Consider the following 17,405-nt stretch of genomic DNA (forward strand, 5'->3'; position numbering starts at 1 on the left):
GAGTTCCTTTTGGGCGCGTGTAACGTTGCTGACGTTGGGGGCGTGGCCGAGCTTGTCAGGGGGGAACCATATGGTTTTCCCCCCGGCGAGCTCAGCCACGCCCCCAACATCAGCAACGTGGCTGCGTCACCTCCGGTGATGCAGCTTCGGGGGCGGGGTTCCCCCGGGCCCCGATTCCACCGGGGCGGAAATCGGGGCTCCGAAGCGGGGGATTCCCTGCCCCCCAGACCCATTTGGCAACCCTAGTGGAAATATTTAGAAGAAGTACCCGAAATCCTTTGGATTCATTACTGATCCAAGGACCCCAGAACCCACCCATAGAGTGTGGAAAGTTTCTAGAAGGTTGGATTAAAGCAAGGCCCTTAAAAGGCTAGCATATGAGTAGCTTTTATGGCTGTTGATTCACACATTCATGTGCACATTAGCATTAGATTTTGGGTTGATGATGTGTGAACCAATTCCATTTAAAAGCCATATATTAGAGGTGTTACTGTATGAATATGGAAGTTTTATCTGTAGTGTTTGATTTATAATGGTTCATTCACACATAAAATTCTTCACTTGAGATTACATCATCAAGTGATGGACATGCATGTCTATTGTCTATTTCTAAAAAAAACCATGCTGTGCTGATGGAGCTGCTCAATAACAGACTGACTACTTCTTTGAGGTTTCAGAAGAGAGGGGGATCTCAACCCAGTACCCTGTGTGACCCTCACTTAGGCTTGTGGCATCTTCACAACTTAACATGATAAACATTTTGCAGCATTAAACAGACCACATCTGAAGAATGTTTAATCATTGTTCTTCACTCCCCCACAAAAAGAACAGCTTATATTTTGCCATTTATGGACCGTCTGGTTATGCCAAATAATTAAACAGCTGCAATGTTGATGGGAAATTAACTGTGACACATGAGAAAATGGGTAAAGATCCTTGTTTTCTTGCAAATTGCTTTGTTTTGTGCTGTGTTGTGTTTTGTAGCTGCAGCTGTTTTGTTAAATGCCAGCACATTAAATTATCTCCATTACAAAATCTGGCTGAGGAATGAAAGTTTATGGGTCTCTCACATAAATTTGAAATAACTTACGTATGATCAATGTTTTGGACTAGCAGTACACTGTGGTGCATAGAAGAGTTTGCTTTTGGGACAGTGGCAAGCATAAATAACAGAATGGAAAAAAGAATCTTAAGACAAACCTGCACAGTTTGCAGCCTATCACAGCCACTGGCGTGTGATCTACCATGTGCTTGACACCCTGGCTGTTTTTGCAGTCCCAAGTAAAGTACAAAACAGGACATTTTGTGAGGCCTAATTGGTAGGCCCCCTAGATTTGGTGAGCTACATTTAACATGGTGAGTTAGGAGGTAGTTTAGGCTTTCCCCTCACAATCACTTTTAAATTAGTTTCTTGGAGATACAGAGATTCTGTTTATTAATTAGAATACACTTGTATGCTGTCTTTCCTGTCAACTATGGCAATTCAATAACCACTTAATACTTGGTTGCTGTAAAATGTAAGACTTTCTTGTTGGTTGTTTTACACATTGTCTTCTTCTTTGCATACCACCACTGATATCCTCAGTTGTTTCATGATACGGGTAGGTGTGCTTTGCTTTGTTTGACATCTCCTTGCTAGCACAAGAAAGAGAACTCTGCCCCTTATTCCCTAATGAAACATACAGGACTGAAACTGCTTGAAACTAACAAGTATGATTGACTGCCCTGCCTCACCGCATACCATATTACAGCTAAGGTAATTGGGATTCTGAATTCTGATTTACAGTTGAGCATGACACATTCCCCTAGAATGCAGCACAGATGATTGGACTTCTTAATTCTAGCTGACTGGGCCATCAGTCATGATCTAGCTGCATCACAGCACAACTTCTCAGGATTCTAAATCCTAACTGGGCACCATCTGTTGCCACTGTGAAAGTAATCATCCTGGATTGAATAATACGTATTTATGACCTTAGGCTTGAAGGGCCTGGTAGTTCAACGTGGCAACTTGAGAAGCTCTCTCATTGCTTTCCTTTTGCAAGCAATGGTTAGGCAAGATAGAAGCTTGAAGGTTAGTTAGACAATAGCTTCGATTCCATCAGCTTTTCCTTGGTACACAAGTCTGGGCAGAACAGTTCAGGAATTGTTATTCAGTACAGTTAATTTACAATTGTTACACATTCATCCAGAGATCTTCCCTCAAGGTTGCACTTCTTTTGTGGTAATATCATATTTCTCCTCCACTAGATGCACTTCATTTTGTATTTGAGAAAATGTGTTTCTCTCCCACACCCCCTCCAGATCATGCATCCATTGCTATTGCTGTGTGGAGTATGGTTGCCTAAACTTCACAGGCACCACTTGGATACTGCCTGTTATGTGAATGGTAATGGAGTAGCACAAGTCTCTCCTCCTTCCACGTCCACAAACCATTTAGTAAGTTTTTACGTTTTATTTTTAATGTTTTAGAAATTAAGCACTCCATAGCATTCATCTAACCCTTCAGAAATGCCTGCCATTGTTTTGGACATGTTGCTTTCTTTGATGTCTGCATACTAACCTTTTTCAGCACTGAAGTGAATGTTATGATTATTGATATTGCGGCCATATAGTTACTTATTTATACAGTCTCCATGGTGGCTTTCAGTGTTACATAAGGGTGGGGAATGACATGTCTGTGCTTCCAAGGAGCTGACAATCTAAAATCAATAGAGGGGGAGATAACAGGAGGGGAGGGTAAGAAAAAGCATTTTCACATACTTAATGCATAGCTGCAGTATGGAAAGATTCTGTCCTGATTAGCTTTAACTAAGGGTGGTACAGTGACACAGTTTGTCTACCCACCACTCAAGATTTATGTATTTATTTAATCTATTTATTTAATTCAATTTATACCCCGCCCTCCCCGCCAAGGCAGGCTCAGATCATAAGAATTTAATTATCGCCTGCCGTATCAGACCCCAAGCATGCACTCGGTAGTGCACTACATTGTCTTGGAATGTAAACTTGCAAGGCTATTGTGACCAAGATTAAAGAGCAGTCAAGAAGGTCTAGCTGTGATACACTGCACATGGTTCAAGCTCCTAATGGAGCCAGCAGATGAAAGTTTTGCCACAAATACACTTTTCACTGACAAAAAGGATAAGCTTGTATTTAAAAAGTATAAGCACTTAGCTGGATGCTTGAGGGTTGTATAAATTGACCTTCACTCTAGCTGATCTGTCCACTGACTAGCTGAGTGAAAGGCACTGTGCAAATTTATACAACAACCAGCCATTTTTTGCCAGTGCAGGATAAAATGAATTCATTTCTAGTGTTTGAATCAACATGTGTCCTAACGCTAGCTGAAAAGTTGCTTTTAAGTAGCCTATGATGCGGGGGGCAGGGACAGCCTAAAGCTGTTCTTTTGATCAAGGCAGCAAACTGGCAACATTTTCATCTCGTATGAAAATGAGAGGGTATTCTGTTATGTTTGTTAAGGTAACAGCGTTCCGTGCACCTTGGTGTTTAGTCATGCCGGCCACATGACCACGGAAATGTCTTCAGACAGCGCTGGCTCTTCGGCTTTGAAAGGATAAGCACCGCAACCCTAGAGTCGGATTTGACTGGCTTTCGAGCAAGGGAACCTTTACCTTTACCTATATACAGGATGGGCGGAGGAATGAGTCATCAAATCATGAATCAGAGTGAAGTAAGGTGCTTTTGGTAGCAGAACATGTCCTCCATTTAAGTTTGCATGGGGCTAAGCACTCTCTTCTCACTAATGCAGTTAGGCCTGATAGAACATATCACCCCCTCTGAGGAGGTACAGATGCCCAAAGTAAGAGCTCACATTGAAAAAAGGCTCTGGTATCTTAGCTATTCCTGCTTAAATCTCATGTGCAAAGGAACTGTTCCTTGATGAACTTTTATACAACATTCAAAGTCTGGGTTCATGACAGCCACATCTAAATTATTTATTTACAAAAATGCAAGCACATGTGTATAGCATCTTTCTCGTTTCCTCGTCCATTATCCTGCTCTGTTCAGCTCAAGCCTTCAAATACAGTCTTCATCCAGGAAGCTTATCCCCCAGTTCTAGAGCATAAGAACATAAGAGAAGCCAATGTTAGATCAGGGTAATTGGAGCAACAGGGTAATTCTTGGTTCTCAAGAGAACAACTGGGCATAGAAATAAAACTGGTACCCAAATCAGTCAGCAAGGAATAAAAACAACCCAGATACCAATGTTCTTATCCTATCTCACAAGGCTGAGAGAACTATCAAAGCCAAAAAGACAAAGGTTGTCAGACTGGTGTGTCTGGTGCAAATTGTCAAATATCTGGAGCATCCATTAAGGCTTTGGAGTACCTGCCAGCTAAGGGGGTAACTAGGGACTGTGGGGAGGTAGCAGCAGAGAGAGGGCTTGGGCCTTGCCTAGCTTGTGTACATATGTGTCAACATGCATGAAGGCTACCTGTTGGCTGCTTCCATGCAAATGTTTTGCTCCAGTCTGACATCCAAACTGCAATAGGGTTTTTTGTTTTTTTTTAAAGTTATCCCCTAATCATCTACTTTCCAAGTTTTCCCCTGGTCTAATGCAATCTTTTCCAGACTTAGTTTGATATGATCTTTTGGGAAAGATTGCAGGCAAGGCACCATGCACATCCTGGGAATGGGAAAGTGCATGTGTTTGAAGGTCCTGCCCACATTTTCCTTGCCTCAGACTCCCCCCCTCCGCTGCCACCACTGCGACTCCCAGAGGTCTTTCAAGATTTTTTTTAAAACCAGTAATTGCTATATCTCTACTATAAAAAGAGCTAGAGACTCCCTTTTAAAAGAAACTGAAAGCGAGAATTCAGAAGAACTAGTAGACTGTGGCCAGTGTTCCCTATAAGCTGAGTGAACTTGTGATCCTTTGAATCTGGAACCAATGCCTACTTGTATTATTGTATGCTGGGGCAAAAATCTCTAGCTCCTTTCTAATCAGGCGCCTGCCTTCCCAACTTGACAATAAGATTGGTTCCAGATTCAAACGTTCAAAGGAACATAAGTTCATTCTTGAGCTTCAAAAGAACAAACATTTGAAACGGGTGTATATCTGGAACCCCGTCACCAGTTTTGGCCATCTTCATAAGATGCGAGCATCAGAGAATTGTCAAGCTTATTGATTAGACTTTTCAGTGCTTATTGTTAAAGAGGTATTTCTCAGTACATGTGCAAGAGTACTTAGATGAATTGCTATTGTCATTGTTCTTCATCTGTTACAATTTTGAATATCCTTTAAGTTTGGGCTGTCAATGTATAAATGAAGCTCTGACATACCTTATGCTGCCATTTACACAACGGCTATTTCATTTAAATGAGAGTCATATCCTGCTTTTGTGGTACTAGTTTGCTGGCAAATATCTCTTTTTGTTGTTTTCAATCTGATATATTTAATTAACTTTCTGAGATTATTTTCTTTGTAAGAATTAAATGCTCTTTTAAGGCTTTTCCCCTCAGGGTCTTTCATGATGTGTGGCTTAGTGGCATTTTAGGAGCACTGAGCATAGGGTGGGACATGTTTGATCTGATCCTTGTATAATCTACAAACACTACTGCTCCCAGTTCATTATTCGTAATAGTTATTGTATAATAGAATTCCCAGTTCACCCATAGGGATACTGAGAAATGAAGCACACAGTTATCATTTTAAGTGTGGACTTTTATGAAGTGCTAAGTAGCTAATCTGGCTTCAGTGTATTTTGAAAATATATTCATTGACAGCTTTCAAGAAGAGGCTGGATGAATATTTGTCAGAGATGCTTTAGGCTGGTCCTGCATTGGGCAGGGGGTTGGACTAGATGGTCTGTATGGCCCCTTCCAACTCTGTGATTCTATGTTGGCTAATAAAACTGATCTGGTTTGTGGGAAATTATGAATAAATCCAAAGGGATCTGAAGGAAAAGACATATTTAACACTCATTGGCAACATTATGTTCCAGGGCTATTTGTAGAAATTTGATGGGGAGAGAGATTTGCTTGTCTGCCCTTGGAATTGGCTCAAAAAATAATGTTTTTTTCCCTCCCATTTTCCTTACTTCTACTCCTTTCTTTAATGGGCAGTCCCCAATTGCATAATGTGTTGGTGAAGGTGGGGAAAATTACCTGTAGGCTTCAATATCATTAGGAACTTTCAGGAAACATTGGGACAGTTATGTTACAGAGATGATTATAGAGAATTGTCTTGCGTGACCTTCCAATTTCTATGATTTTTTCTCTTCCTCCTCCTTGTTTAATGGGCAGCCTGAGTGGTTAATGCATTAACAAAAGTGGGAAATGATTTGTAGACTCCACTATTGGGACAGTAGTCAGAATGGACTACTGTTGTAGATTGGAACAGTTATCTAGAGGCAGAATTACAGTCCTGTTACAGATGTATTTTTATTGTCCTCTAGTTTTCTGCAGGACCAGGTGAACACTGCATACAAAGCAAGGGGAGGGTTACCATTTGGGTTTTCTGATACAGATGCCAAAATATCTGATCTCAGTCCTTTTGAAAGCCAACTCAAAGTTGTTAAGTATCCCTAGGCTTCCAGCTCTGGAATACATGAGACTGAGCCATATGATGCAAGACCTTAAGCCAGCTCATTTTTGCTTTAAAAAAAAAAACCTAGGTCCAGGGTGGCTTGAAGTAAATAGGTAAAGCTTAAACAACTCATCCATCAACACAAGATCAGTTTTGAATATAAAGTAAGCCGATTTAGGCTGGAGAATAATCTGTCATTTTTACAGAGCTCTAGACTGTTTTTATGCACTGGCCAAAGGGGTATATTCTAAAAAGTGCTAAATGATGAATTTGATGAAGCAGGCTGCTGCCTATAAAAGCTCTTGGCACAATAACCAGTTAAGTAGCAGTGCCAAGAGTCATAGTGAGAGTGCACAGTGCACACAGGAGGTCTCCTAAGCTTCTCTCGTCTGAAAGCAGCCACTGTGTGGCCCAACCAGCTGCTCCCTAAGCTCAAGGAAATGTTGGAGTCACTTCTGATGTATCATAAGTATATGACAGCTCTCATTCTTACTTCATCCCAAATGGATCTGCAAATGTTTCAACCATGGTTAGTGGGTCATCGTCCCCCCTCAAAATGTCATTTTCTCTCTTTTGCATTAGTTATGGAGACATGGTGCCCAAGACAATTGCTGGCAAGATATTTGGCTCTATTTGTTCACTGAGTGGCGTGCTGGTCATTGCTCTGCCTGTGCCAGTTATCGTTTCCAACTTCAGCCGGATTTACCATCAGAATCAAAGAGCTGACAAGAGAAGAGCTCAAAAGGTAAGGTGCTAATTCATTAAAAACTGTACTGTATGGATTAAATTAATCACTACTGCTACTTTACCAGTGCTGGTGAGGTCTAGCAAAACAGAAACATGGAGCAGTTACCTTTTCCCTGACAAAGAGATTTCTTTTACAGGCTGATTTGCACAAGGACTTTCACCGCTCAGTCAGTGTAACACAAGTAAGGTGCAAAAAAGCCAGCATACATCATAAACCACAGACAGAGCACTTCAGAACATCGTGTCATACCTCAAACACAAGGATTTTCCATGGATGTAGTTTGTGCATTCAGCTGTGAGTCGCTCAGTCTTGGGTAGCCGAGTGATAAGAAACCAACAGCTGAACATGCACATGTGAATTGGCCAGAACTTTCACCAAAGAGGCCATCATTACATCTTGGTGCTAAAAAGTGGTGATGTAGTCACAAGGATAAGAGCCTCTTCTGCATGACCTTTGGATAGAAGTTTGTCAGTAGTGTGACAAAACAGCACAGTGGTTGCTAGCAATAGTTTTAGCTATTTGTGTTAAGAAAGCATATCCATACTCATGGCCACTTGATGGTGATGGACTGGTGGTGATGGACTGGACTACCATGGAATAGAATCATAGAATGTTAGAGTTGGAAGGGACCTTGCAGGTCATCTAGTCCAACCACCTGCACTCTGTGGGAGCATAGCCGAAAGATAGCCCTACAACATACCCGAAAGATGGTCATCCAGACTCCGCTTAAAAATTGTCCGGCAAAGGAGCATCCACCACCTCCTGAGGCAGTCTGTTCCACTGCTCAACCACTCTTACAGTTAGGAAGTGTCTCCTGATATTTAGCCGGTAACGACTCCCTTGTAATTTCCACCCATTAGATCTAGTCTTGCAATCCAGAGCAAAAGAGAATAGATCCGCTCCATCTTCTACATGACAGCCCGTCAAATACTTGAAGACTGCAATCATGCCCCCTCTAAACCTTCTCTTTCCCAGGCTAAACATACCCAACTCTTTCAGCCTTTCCTCATAAGACTTGGTTTCTAACCCTCTCACCATCCTGGTTACCCTCTTCTGGACATGCTCAAGCTTGTCAACATCCTTCCTAAAATGTGGTGCCCAAAACTGGACACAGTACTCCAGGTGAGGCCTGACCATAGCAGAATAGAACGGAACTACCACCTCCCTTGATCTGGACACAATGCTTCTGTTAATGCATCTTAAGATTGCATTAGCTTTCTTCACAGCCACATCGCACTGCAGGCTCATGTTTAGCTTGTGATCAACCAGAACACCTAGATCCCTTTCACATGTGCTGCTGTCAAGCCAAGTCCCTCCCATTCTATATCTGTGCCTTTGATTTTTTGTACCTAACTGTAAGACTTTGCACTTATCTCTATTGAAATTCATGTTATTTGTCTCAGCCCACTGTTCCAGCCTATCTAGATCATTTTGAATCCTGACTCTGTCTTCTTCAGAATTAGCAATCCCACCCAACTTCGTGTCATCTGCAAATTTGATAAGCATCCCCTGTATGTCTTCCTCCAGGTCATTTATAAAAACACTGAACAACACTGGGCCCAGGACCAAGCGCTGTGGCACTCTACTTGAGTCACAGAGCCATTTACGAGCACTCATTGGGTATGATTTTTTCAACCAACCATGAATCCATCCAATGGTTGCACCATCTAGCCCACACTTAACCAGCTTATCCTCAAGGATATCATGAGAAACTTTGTCAAATTCTTTACTGAAATCTAGATACACTATGTCCACAGCATTGCCAGAGTCAACCATTTTAGTAACTCTGTCAAAAAAGGAGATAAGGTTGGTCTGGCATGGTCTGGATGGTGGCAAGCAGCATGGAAAAGGTGGATTTGTGCCATGGATACAGTCTTGTCTAGCGATCTAGCAAAACATGGAGCTGCCAGCACTGTACTACTCTATTCTTCCTGGTTGAATAGACTAGAGTCAAGGTCAGTCCAAGTCTTGGATGCTGCCTGTATATAGCAGTGTGCAAGGAGTGATATTTTAACCCCAAGAACCAGCCATCTCTATAATCACGAAGTCAAGAGGAGACTTGTTCTGAGAACTAGTAGGTGATAGGCCTCAGAGGGAGAGAGTCCTGATGCCAAATTTATGGTCTTATTAAGATACTGTTCACAATAGGGCTTGCTCACAGGAACAACCTGTTTTGCAAGTGAGATAGTAATGGTGAAGAAAACAGGCTATGACATCAAGCTCATGGGAGTCAAGATCCTCCCATGGTGTGCCTATTTTCTCCCAGCCTCATATCAAGAGAGCATAGTGATGTAACCCATATATGAAAGACTATACAAGTGGGACTGTCTATATAGAATACTAATCAATTTGTACATTATGGAGTACATAGGTTGGGTCCCCACCATATGTCCTGTCTAAAAGATACACATTAATTGCAAGTTCTCATCAATTTCCACACGTGGTGATCAATCTGGATTGCAATTGTGGCATTTGGGGAAAAGGGGGCTTCAGCCTTCTGCCCATACCATTTTCCCACTTGCATTTGGTTTGTTGTACACTTGCAGCTTTTTCCAGTGGTCACATTCAGACAACTCGTGCATGCCCCAGATTGCCTTTCCATTTTCTCAGCCCTCTTCATTCTGTCCCATCCTATTCTGCTCTATCTCCCCCCTGTTAATTTGGTTCATAGTCTGTGACTGCCAGTTATTTACCCAGCACACTCTATTATCTCTCCCCCCCCCTCCGCTGCCTGACTGATTGCACTAATCTGGGACCCCCTCACTCACTCTTATTTGTACTTCAGCAGCAACTCCATAGGCAGCAAACGGACCCCTTGTTCTGATGGGGTGGGATGGTGAAAAAGTTTCCCCTTCTCCTACCATGGGAGCCACATTAGGAAGACAGCCTGAGAGAGTAGCAAGGAATGGTTTCATATCTTCTCGTAGTCACCAGGAGCTGAAACAGCCATAGGTTATCCTGGGCAATACTCACTGTGAACAGTGTTCTAAAAGCTATTAAAGGGATTCCAGATTTTGGTGGCAAACAAAAGAGAATTTTGTTTGTCCTGATTGATGAATACCACCAGGGTTGAACCTGGGAATTTATTTATGCAAAAGGAGTTGTGCTTATTTTTGCTCCTTGCTCTGGCAGTAAACCACTGACATTGTATAATGCAAGCTCAACAGCAACACGACTGCAGCCGAAACCCAGTACGGCAACGTCATATTTGTTCTGTTGGCATAAAGGCCTTTCTAGCAGTCCTAACAGCAGCCCAATGGGTGTAACAAGAAGACAGAGTTACGCCATAAATCAACACTTTTATTATTATTATTTTTAAGTCACCCTGTAAATACTGGTGATCCAAAGGTTTGAACAAGTTTTTCTTTTCTGGCAGATGTGAACATTAAATAATGTTCTTAGTAAATCTGAAAATAAAACAAAAGGCAGTTGATGTGACTGTCTGGCATTTTTAATCCTCCAGGGGAAAATCTCCGGTAATTGACTTTCTTCTAATTAGCTCTAATAGTACCTGGACACCTCCTTGTCTTTTTCAGGGAAGGCTGAAGCAAAACTCTTGCACATCACAGTGTCTGCTAATAAGTCCAAGTGACAGACAGAGCGACATGAGCTGTAATGAGTCGGGTTTCCTTCTTTCTTCTTTCCCCCTGCAACAAAGGATGAGGAACAATCTATTATTAAATATGTGGTTTATAAACACAAAAAGGAAACAGCAAATGGAAATGACAGAGCTGTAAGAGAAGAGCACATGAATAAAACATGCACTCATTTCCTTGGATCTCTCTGGCAATCCAATGCGATTTGAAAAAGAAGGTTTGGGCTGTAAGTGGAGCCTTCTGCCTTCTACTATACAGTTTTGTTTTTATTTCTCACACTGATCTCCTGCTTTCCTTTAGAAAGCTCAGAACTACATTTATTGACCTCCCAGGCATTCTCCAGCTATGCTGTGACTAGACTGAGAGTTGTGTAAGCTTTAGCAGGGTGGTCTCAGATTATACTTGGCAAACAGATTTCATTGGCATAGGTTTGGAATGGCTGACCCAGGCAGCTTGGTTGCCATCAGCACTCCAGGGAAGAGTGCTAAGCCTCTTTGTGGCTTCGTCCAGGCAGTGCAGGCATCATAAGGACATTTCTCTTTTCACATGACATATTAGCTTTACAAGACTTACCATGGGCCTTTGGTACCTCAGTAATCCACCTCAACAATTCTGTGGCATCCCCCCACCTGATCATTTTAGCCTGTGGCAACTAGAATGTTTTCATTATTGTTTAATGCATAAATCTTCAGTCTAGCAAAATAGAAAAAATATACCTAAATGTACCATAGTCGAGATGAGAGAGCATCATTCTTCAGTTCAAGTTATTGCAGCACTGGCTTTTCCAGAGGCATGCAGGGTTTTTTTTAAAAAATAAATCCTAAACACATCTGCTTGGAGCTGATTCCTGGGCCTTAACTAGTGCAGAAAGGATTCAGCTTTCAGTACTTTCATTCCAGCACTTTTCCCAAGCACTCCAATCCAATTTTACAATTACACATAAACCCCATCTTGATTGAACAATTCAGTCTGAACTAGCACTTCCCATTAAGGGGGAGGGGGGAGGATGCAGCTTAACAGGTAATGAATTAACCTGACTCATTTTACAGCATTGAAACGGAATTTCATGCAGCAATAATGTCACATGTTACTGGAAACTTAATGCTAGAGAACAGTTCCCCGTTTATTCTTCCCTGATTTATTTGAGCATGAAACTTTCAAACCTTAACATTTGGTATCATTAGAATAAAATGCAGCAAAGTCATGCCCAATCAGAATTCCAGCACCATGACCTTCCCAATTTTCCCAATACTATTTTAAACACACTTCAGCTAATTCTGTGATAATCTGCAGCAATATTCACACCTTCCAGCCTCTCATTTAACAAAAATACCACTTCACCTGCTTAAAATAGCACTTGTGATCACACAGAATCGGAAAGGAAACAAACACTTTTTTAAAAAAGATGGCATTCTCCCAGTTAAACACTGCAAAGCATTGCTTACACTCTGTAGTGTTATTGTAGTTTTCTAGGATCACTGGTTCAGCTTGTCTGTCCTATGTTCTGATTAAGAATACCATTATATAAAGTAATCCATAGGGCTGCCATGCCAACCTCCTGGTGGGGCCTGGAGATCTCCTGGAACTGCAGTTGATCTTCAGACTACAGAGATCAGTTCTCCGGGACAAAATGGCTGCTTGGGAGGCTGGACTCTATGGGATTGTGCCCTGCTGAGGTCTCTGACCTCTCCATACCCCATCTTCCCCAGGCTCCACCCTGAAATCTCCAGGAATTTCCCAGTCAATAATTGGCAACCTTACCAACATTGTAGTCAAGGATCTTTGGATATGTGGTCTGGAACAGCAACTGTCTACAGTAATTTACACCTCCCGCACATTTCAAAGATAAAAACAAAGCCATACTTATAGTACCCTGATAGTACTTGCTGTCCCTTCCCCCTCCTATTGCTGAAGGCTATACTCTATCTACTTTCAACACAGACAACAGAAGGCACTGCTTCACACCATGAATAGCTGACTTGTGAAATTAACTGCCACAGGGTGTAGCCTTTGGCTTAGATGGACTTAAAAGGGTATTGGACAGATTTCTGGAAGATCAGTCTGCTGATGGCTACTAACCAGAATAGCTGGAACTGTGCCTTCATGTTCAGAGGTGGGATGTCTCTAATTGCTGGGGAACAGTCAGCAAGTGAGAACTATTGTTTGCCATCCATGCTTGTGGCCTTCCCTCCAGTGTCCAGTTGGAATGCTGGACGAGACAGACCATTGGTCTGATCCAGCATGGCTGCTCTTATGTTCTTATGAACTGTCCAATTTTTTATGAGTATTCATTTAGTGTACAGGTGCTTGGTCTTGCACTGTAATTGTCCTGCAATGTATTTTTTATCAATATTTTAAAGCAAGCATTGCCAGGAGCATGTGAAATTAGAGGTTGTGCTCTGCATGGTGACTTGGTGCTCCCGGTTTGCATGTTTATATGACATATGCATTAGAGATAAAATGTGCACACTCACCTACTCAGAGATGTAACTTCTAAAGTCCCTGGGGAGTGAGCTGAATCTCTGAAGAATGTCATTGCTGGGTATTCATATCAAGAACACATCTAAAGGCAAAATGCAGACATAAGAGAGATCTGACAGTGACAGATGCCAGAAAATAAGAACTGTCCTTGGTAAATAGGGACAGTTGGATGGTAGGCCAACAGATATGGGGGACAGTAACATTCCTACTTTCAGTTCCCTCTGCATTTGCACACTGCTTTTTAAGAGAGAACTACATCCACTTAACAAACATGACAATTGTTCCCTCTTCATTATTACTACTTCTGTATGTCACACACTAACAAAAAGGTCCTTCATGCTGGTCTCCTGAAGTATTTTCCTGTCATGTAAAATGTTCAGTCAGTAGGAGAAAAGAAGGATTTCCTGACTTATTTTACAGACACCATCAGAGCACCTCTGTAGGTGTCCAGATATCACTGGGGTCTAATCTTTATGCATAAGAAAAACATTTTTCCCCACATAGGCGGTTTTTGCCACTGCTTAAAATGATCCTTAATCATTCTGCTTCTCTTTTTGTCTTTTCTGACTGTTTATCTATTTTGCAAAGTGAGTATCTGTTGCTAACCTTGATGTTGACATGATTGATTGCTGCTGTTATCAGGTTACTGCTGTTGATACACACAAACACAAGTGTGATGCATTTTCTCATCACATTTGAATTTCTAATTCTCCCAGCGCTGGGGAAATTGCTTACTAAAGCTGTATTAAGTTTAAATAGATAAGTAATTTTCACATGCACAACATTGTAGGGATGCTAAAGTTATAGGAACACACACACAATGCTTTCCCTAAGAAGGTATGAGTTTCTTCTGGGATTTCAGAAGTCCTGGGAAGTTCTGCATAATTTTCTAATGGTCTTGAATATCAGGCTGCCAGGTCCAGGTTGGGAACTAACTGGAGATTTTAGGGGTGGAGCCTAAGGGGTTTTGGGAGGGGAGGGGAGGGACCTCAGCAGGGTATAATGCCATAGAATCCACCATTTTCTTCAGGGGAACTGATCTCTATATCCTGGAGATCAGTTGTAATCCCAGGAGATCTCCAGATACCACCTGGAGGTTGTATATCAAAAATGAGAGTTCGCGGGAGGAGATTGTATAAATATAAAGACACTCCATGAATGAATTACGAACAAAAGCACAAAAATTATATTGTATGAAACAATTCAAACAATTTGAAATCTTTGTTAAAGAACCCATATATTTCCATGTCATATTTACTATATTACAACATATTAACCAGTTGTCAGCACATACATACTCACTGAAATAGAGTTTCAACACTTCTCCTTCACTAGTTTTCCATCTGCTCCACTGATAGGTTCTCTTTCTGCCAATTAGGCAGAATATGATGGTATAGACCCAGACACATGATGAGTGATGGTATGATCAATGATATTACTATTTATACTTGTGCTGTCCTTTGTACTTACCTTTTAAAAATGCAGAAGTACATTCCTGCATTAGCCTACAAAATGCTGGTTTTCACTTTTCTATTTTTTGCACTGCCCAAGCAGAGGAAACTAAACTACTGATGTTCTTTCTTGTTTGTTTTCCAGACAGAAGGAACTAAGGGCTTATGTCACACATATGGGTACCATTTCATGTTAGTGGGAGGGATAGAAAAGAGAATGCCAAAGGAGGTCCAAAACTCAGATCAAAGTTCCCAGCTTTATTCTTGGATATATTAAAAATTCTTAGATATATTCAAGATTAAATTGCAAAGTGCCTTATGAACACATCAGGGTTACTTTTCATATCTCATAACAGCAACAGATAGATATGGTTCTTAAGAACAACCACATGTGGTCTTCAATGTTGGGGACAACAGTCTCACCCATCTAGTCATCATAAATAGGACTAAGGTGCAGGGTGAAGCAATATGTCAGCCTTGCTGCTGAAGTTAAGCAGATCTAGATGTGGTCAGAGCCTGGGAACATATGTCAGCTGCCTTGAGTTTTAGGATGGAAGGTGAAACAGAAATGAATGAATGAATGAATAAATAGCACCCATGCATTTATTAATGAGAATTAAGAATGCTGCCTTTGAAAGGCCACTCTACACATCTATTTCTGTCTAGGAGAACAGAAGAAATTGGGGCCTAATGGAAGCATTTTATGGTAGCCATAGGGAGGCTGTCCAAAATGGGCTCCCTGAGGTGAGACTTCATCATGTTGTTAGACTTTTTATATCCTTTGTGGCTGCCATTGGAAGGGCATAGAGAAATATGGGGAAAGTGAATCACCTGCAAACCATCAAGCTGAGACAGAGAACTCTTGCTTGCCCAGGGAAGGTATTTTCAGCAGCATCCCTCTGGTAGCTTTAACATGTGCTCCAGGCTTTAATTTTAACTTTAGGACCATCTGCAAGGCTCTGCAGTAATTAACACTCAATGATAGCTCAAGAAGCATGCCCTACAGCGGCAGAGTCAGCAGTTCCAGTGGCAGGGCGAGCAGTGAATCAACAGTAAAAAAGCAGCAATCAGAAAAGAATGAATAAAGTTATAACATTCATGCCCCAAACAAGGGAAAAAATTGTTTCTTTTCATTCAAACTCAGACTTGTTAACAGAGCAAATAACAAGCACACATTATTTCGCTTTGTTTAATTCTCTTAATTTAGTTGCTTTGAAAAACTATATTTGCTTCATTAGCTTGCATCTGTGTTCATTAATATACTTTTATCAAAGTTGGTGCAAACAAAATATCTTAAACCACATTTGCCTAATCATTCAAATTGTATAAGCAAGGGGTCTAATTGAATCAATGTGTTTTTTTAAACAGACCCTTTGATTGTACTGCTGCTTGAATAATAATAATGACTAGGACATTAATAGCAATAATAACTAGGACTTTTAATAACAATAGCTTTAATAGCAATGAAGAATTTTGCAGATAGGGTGGGATCCAATGAATTTCTTCAAGAAGCCATCAGTTTCAAAAGACAATGCTAAAGGTCAGGAGACCCTCATGGACAATACAGGGGGATGAGAAGATGGGGAAGATCATCTTACACTTGCAGTTTGTAGGAATCAGTCTATTGAAAAGTAAAATATCAGGAACACAACCTAGAAAAAGCTGTTTAAGTGCTATTAGACTCAAAGGGTGAAGTGCATGTAACATTTTCATGACCAGATCCTGAATGAATGGATATCTAATTGTGGAAAACTGAATTACTGGAGAGTAGATAATAAATCCAGAACTAATGAGGAAGGAAAAGAAGTGTATCAAATAATCACAGCTGATTAATACTGAATAATGGATGAATAACTACCTTATAGTAATTTCACACATGCATAAATATTAAATAGCAAATTACAAAGGTAAGAATGAGAGGATAAATGATTTATTTTGATCTGTTATTTAAGGTTAAGAAAAGGGTTAACTGGGGGACCTGAATTGAAGCAGGGGTACAACTGCAGAACAGTGAAAGGGAGGTTTAACCTATTCCCTGTACTATCTTCCAGGTAGAACCCTTCCTCAAGCTGTTCTTAGCTCTAGAAGGAGAATTAAGACAACATATTTGTATTTTTTCCATACCAGGGCAAGTAGCAGCTCTTCTGAGGTTGCGATCACATGCACAATTAGCCGTGCCATAGGCGTAAATGCCAGGCAGATTTAAATGGCACAATCAGACGCAAACACCTGGAAAGCGCCCAGCACCCATCGGCAACCCGTTTTGCTCCACCGCAGAAGCAGAGTAAAAAGACACTAGGAAAAGTCCAGTAGCAAACTAGTCGCTACTGGCCACAGATGGACTTTCCCCTGTGTGATCGCTCCAGCGCACTCCTATGGCATCAGGATGGTCTTATCAGGCCATCCCGACTCCGTGCTGTTTTTTTCCCTGTTTCAGTATGCGTATCGTCGCACACTGCATAGGGAGGCAGAGATGCAAATCATTGATCCCTCATTGAAGTGCACCAGAAACACACGGCAAAAAAACAACAACTCACCCACGGTTGCATCTGATCATGCAGTGGTGGGCTCTGCCT

At 41.3% G+C, this 17,405-nt stretch overlaps 1 protein-coding gene across 2 annotated transcripts in view; it reads left to right on the forward strand.

Moving 5' to 3' along the window:
• The window catches only part of LOC107113320 (potassium voltage-gated channel subfamily D member 3), a 503,767-nt gene that overhangs the window by 383,043 nt on the left and 103,319 nt on the right, over positions 1-17,405 (forward strand). For both annotated transcript variants that reach the window (XM_015414636.1, XM_015414637.1), the window contains exon 2: positions 7,136-7,298. In XM_015414636.1, coding sequence (XP_015270122.1) covers positions 7,136-7,298 — 163 coding nt within the window. The remainder of the gene's footprint in view (positions 1-7,135; positions 7,299-17,405) is intronic.

This window comes from Gekko japonicus, unplaced genomic scaffold (genome assembly GCF_001447785.1).
Source record: "Gekko japonicus isolate JY-2015 unplaced genomic scaffold, Gekko_japonicus_V1.1 scaffold912, whole genome shotgun sequence".
In the NCBI taxonomy this organism is placed as follows: domain Eukaryota; kingdom Metazoa; phylum Chordata; class Lepidosauria; order Squamata; family Gekkonidae; genus Gekko; species Gekko japonicus.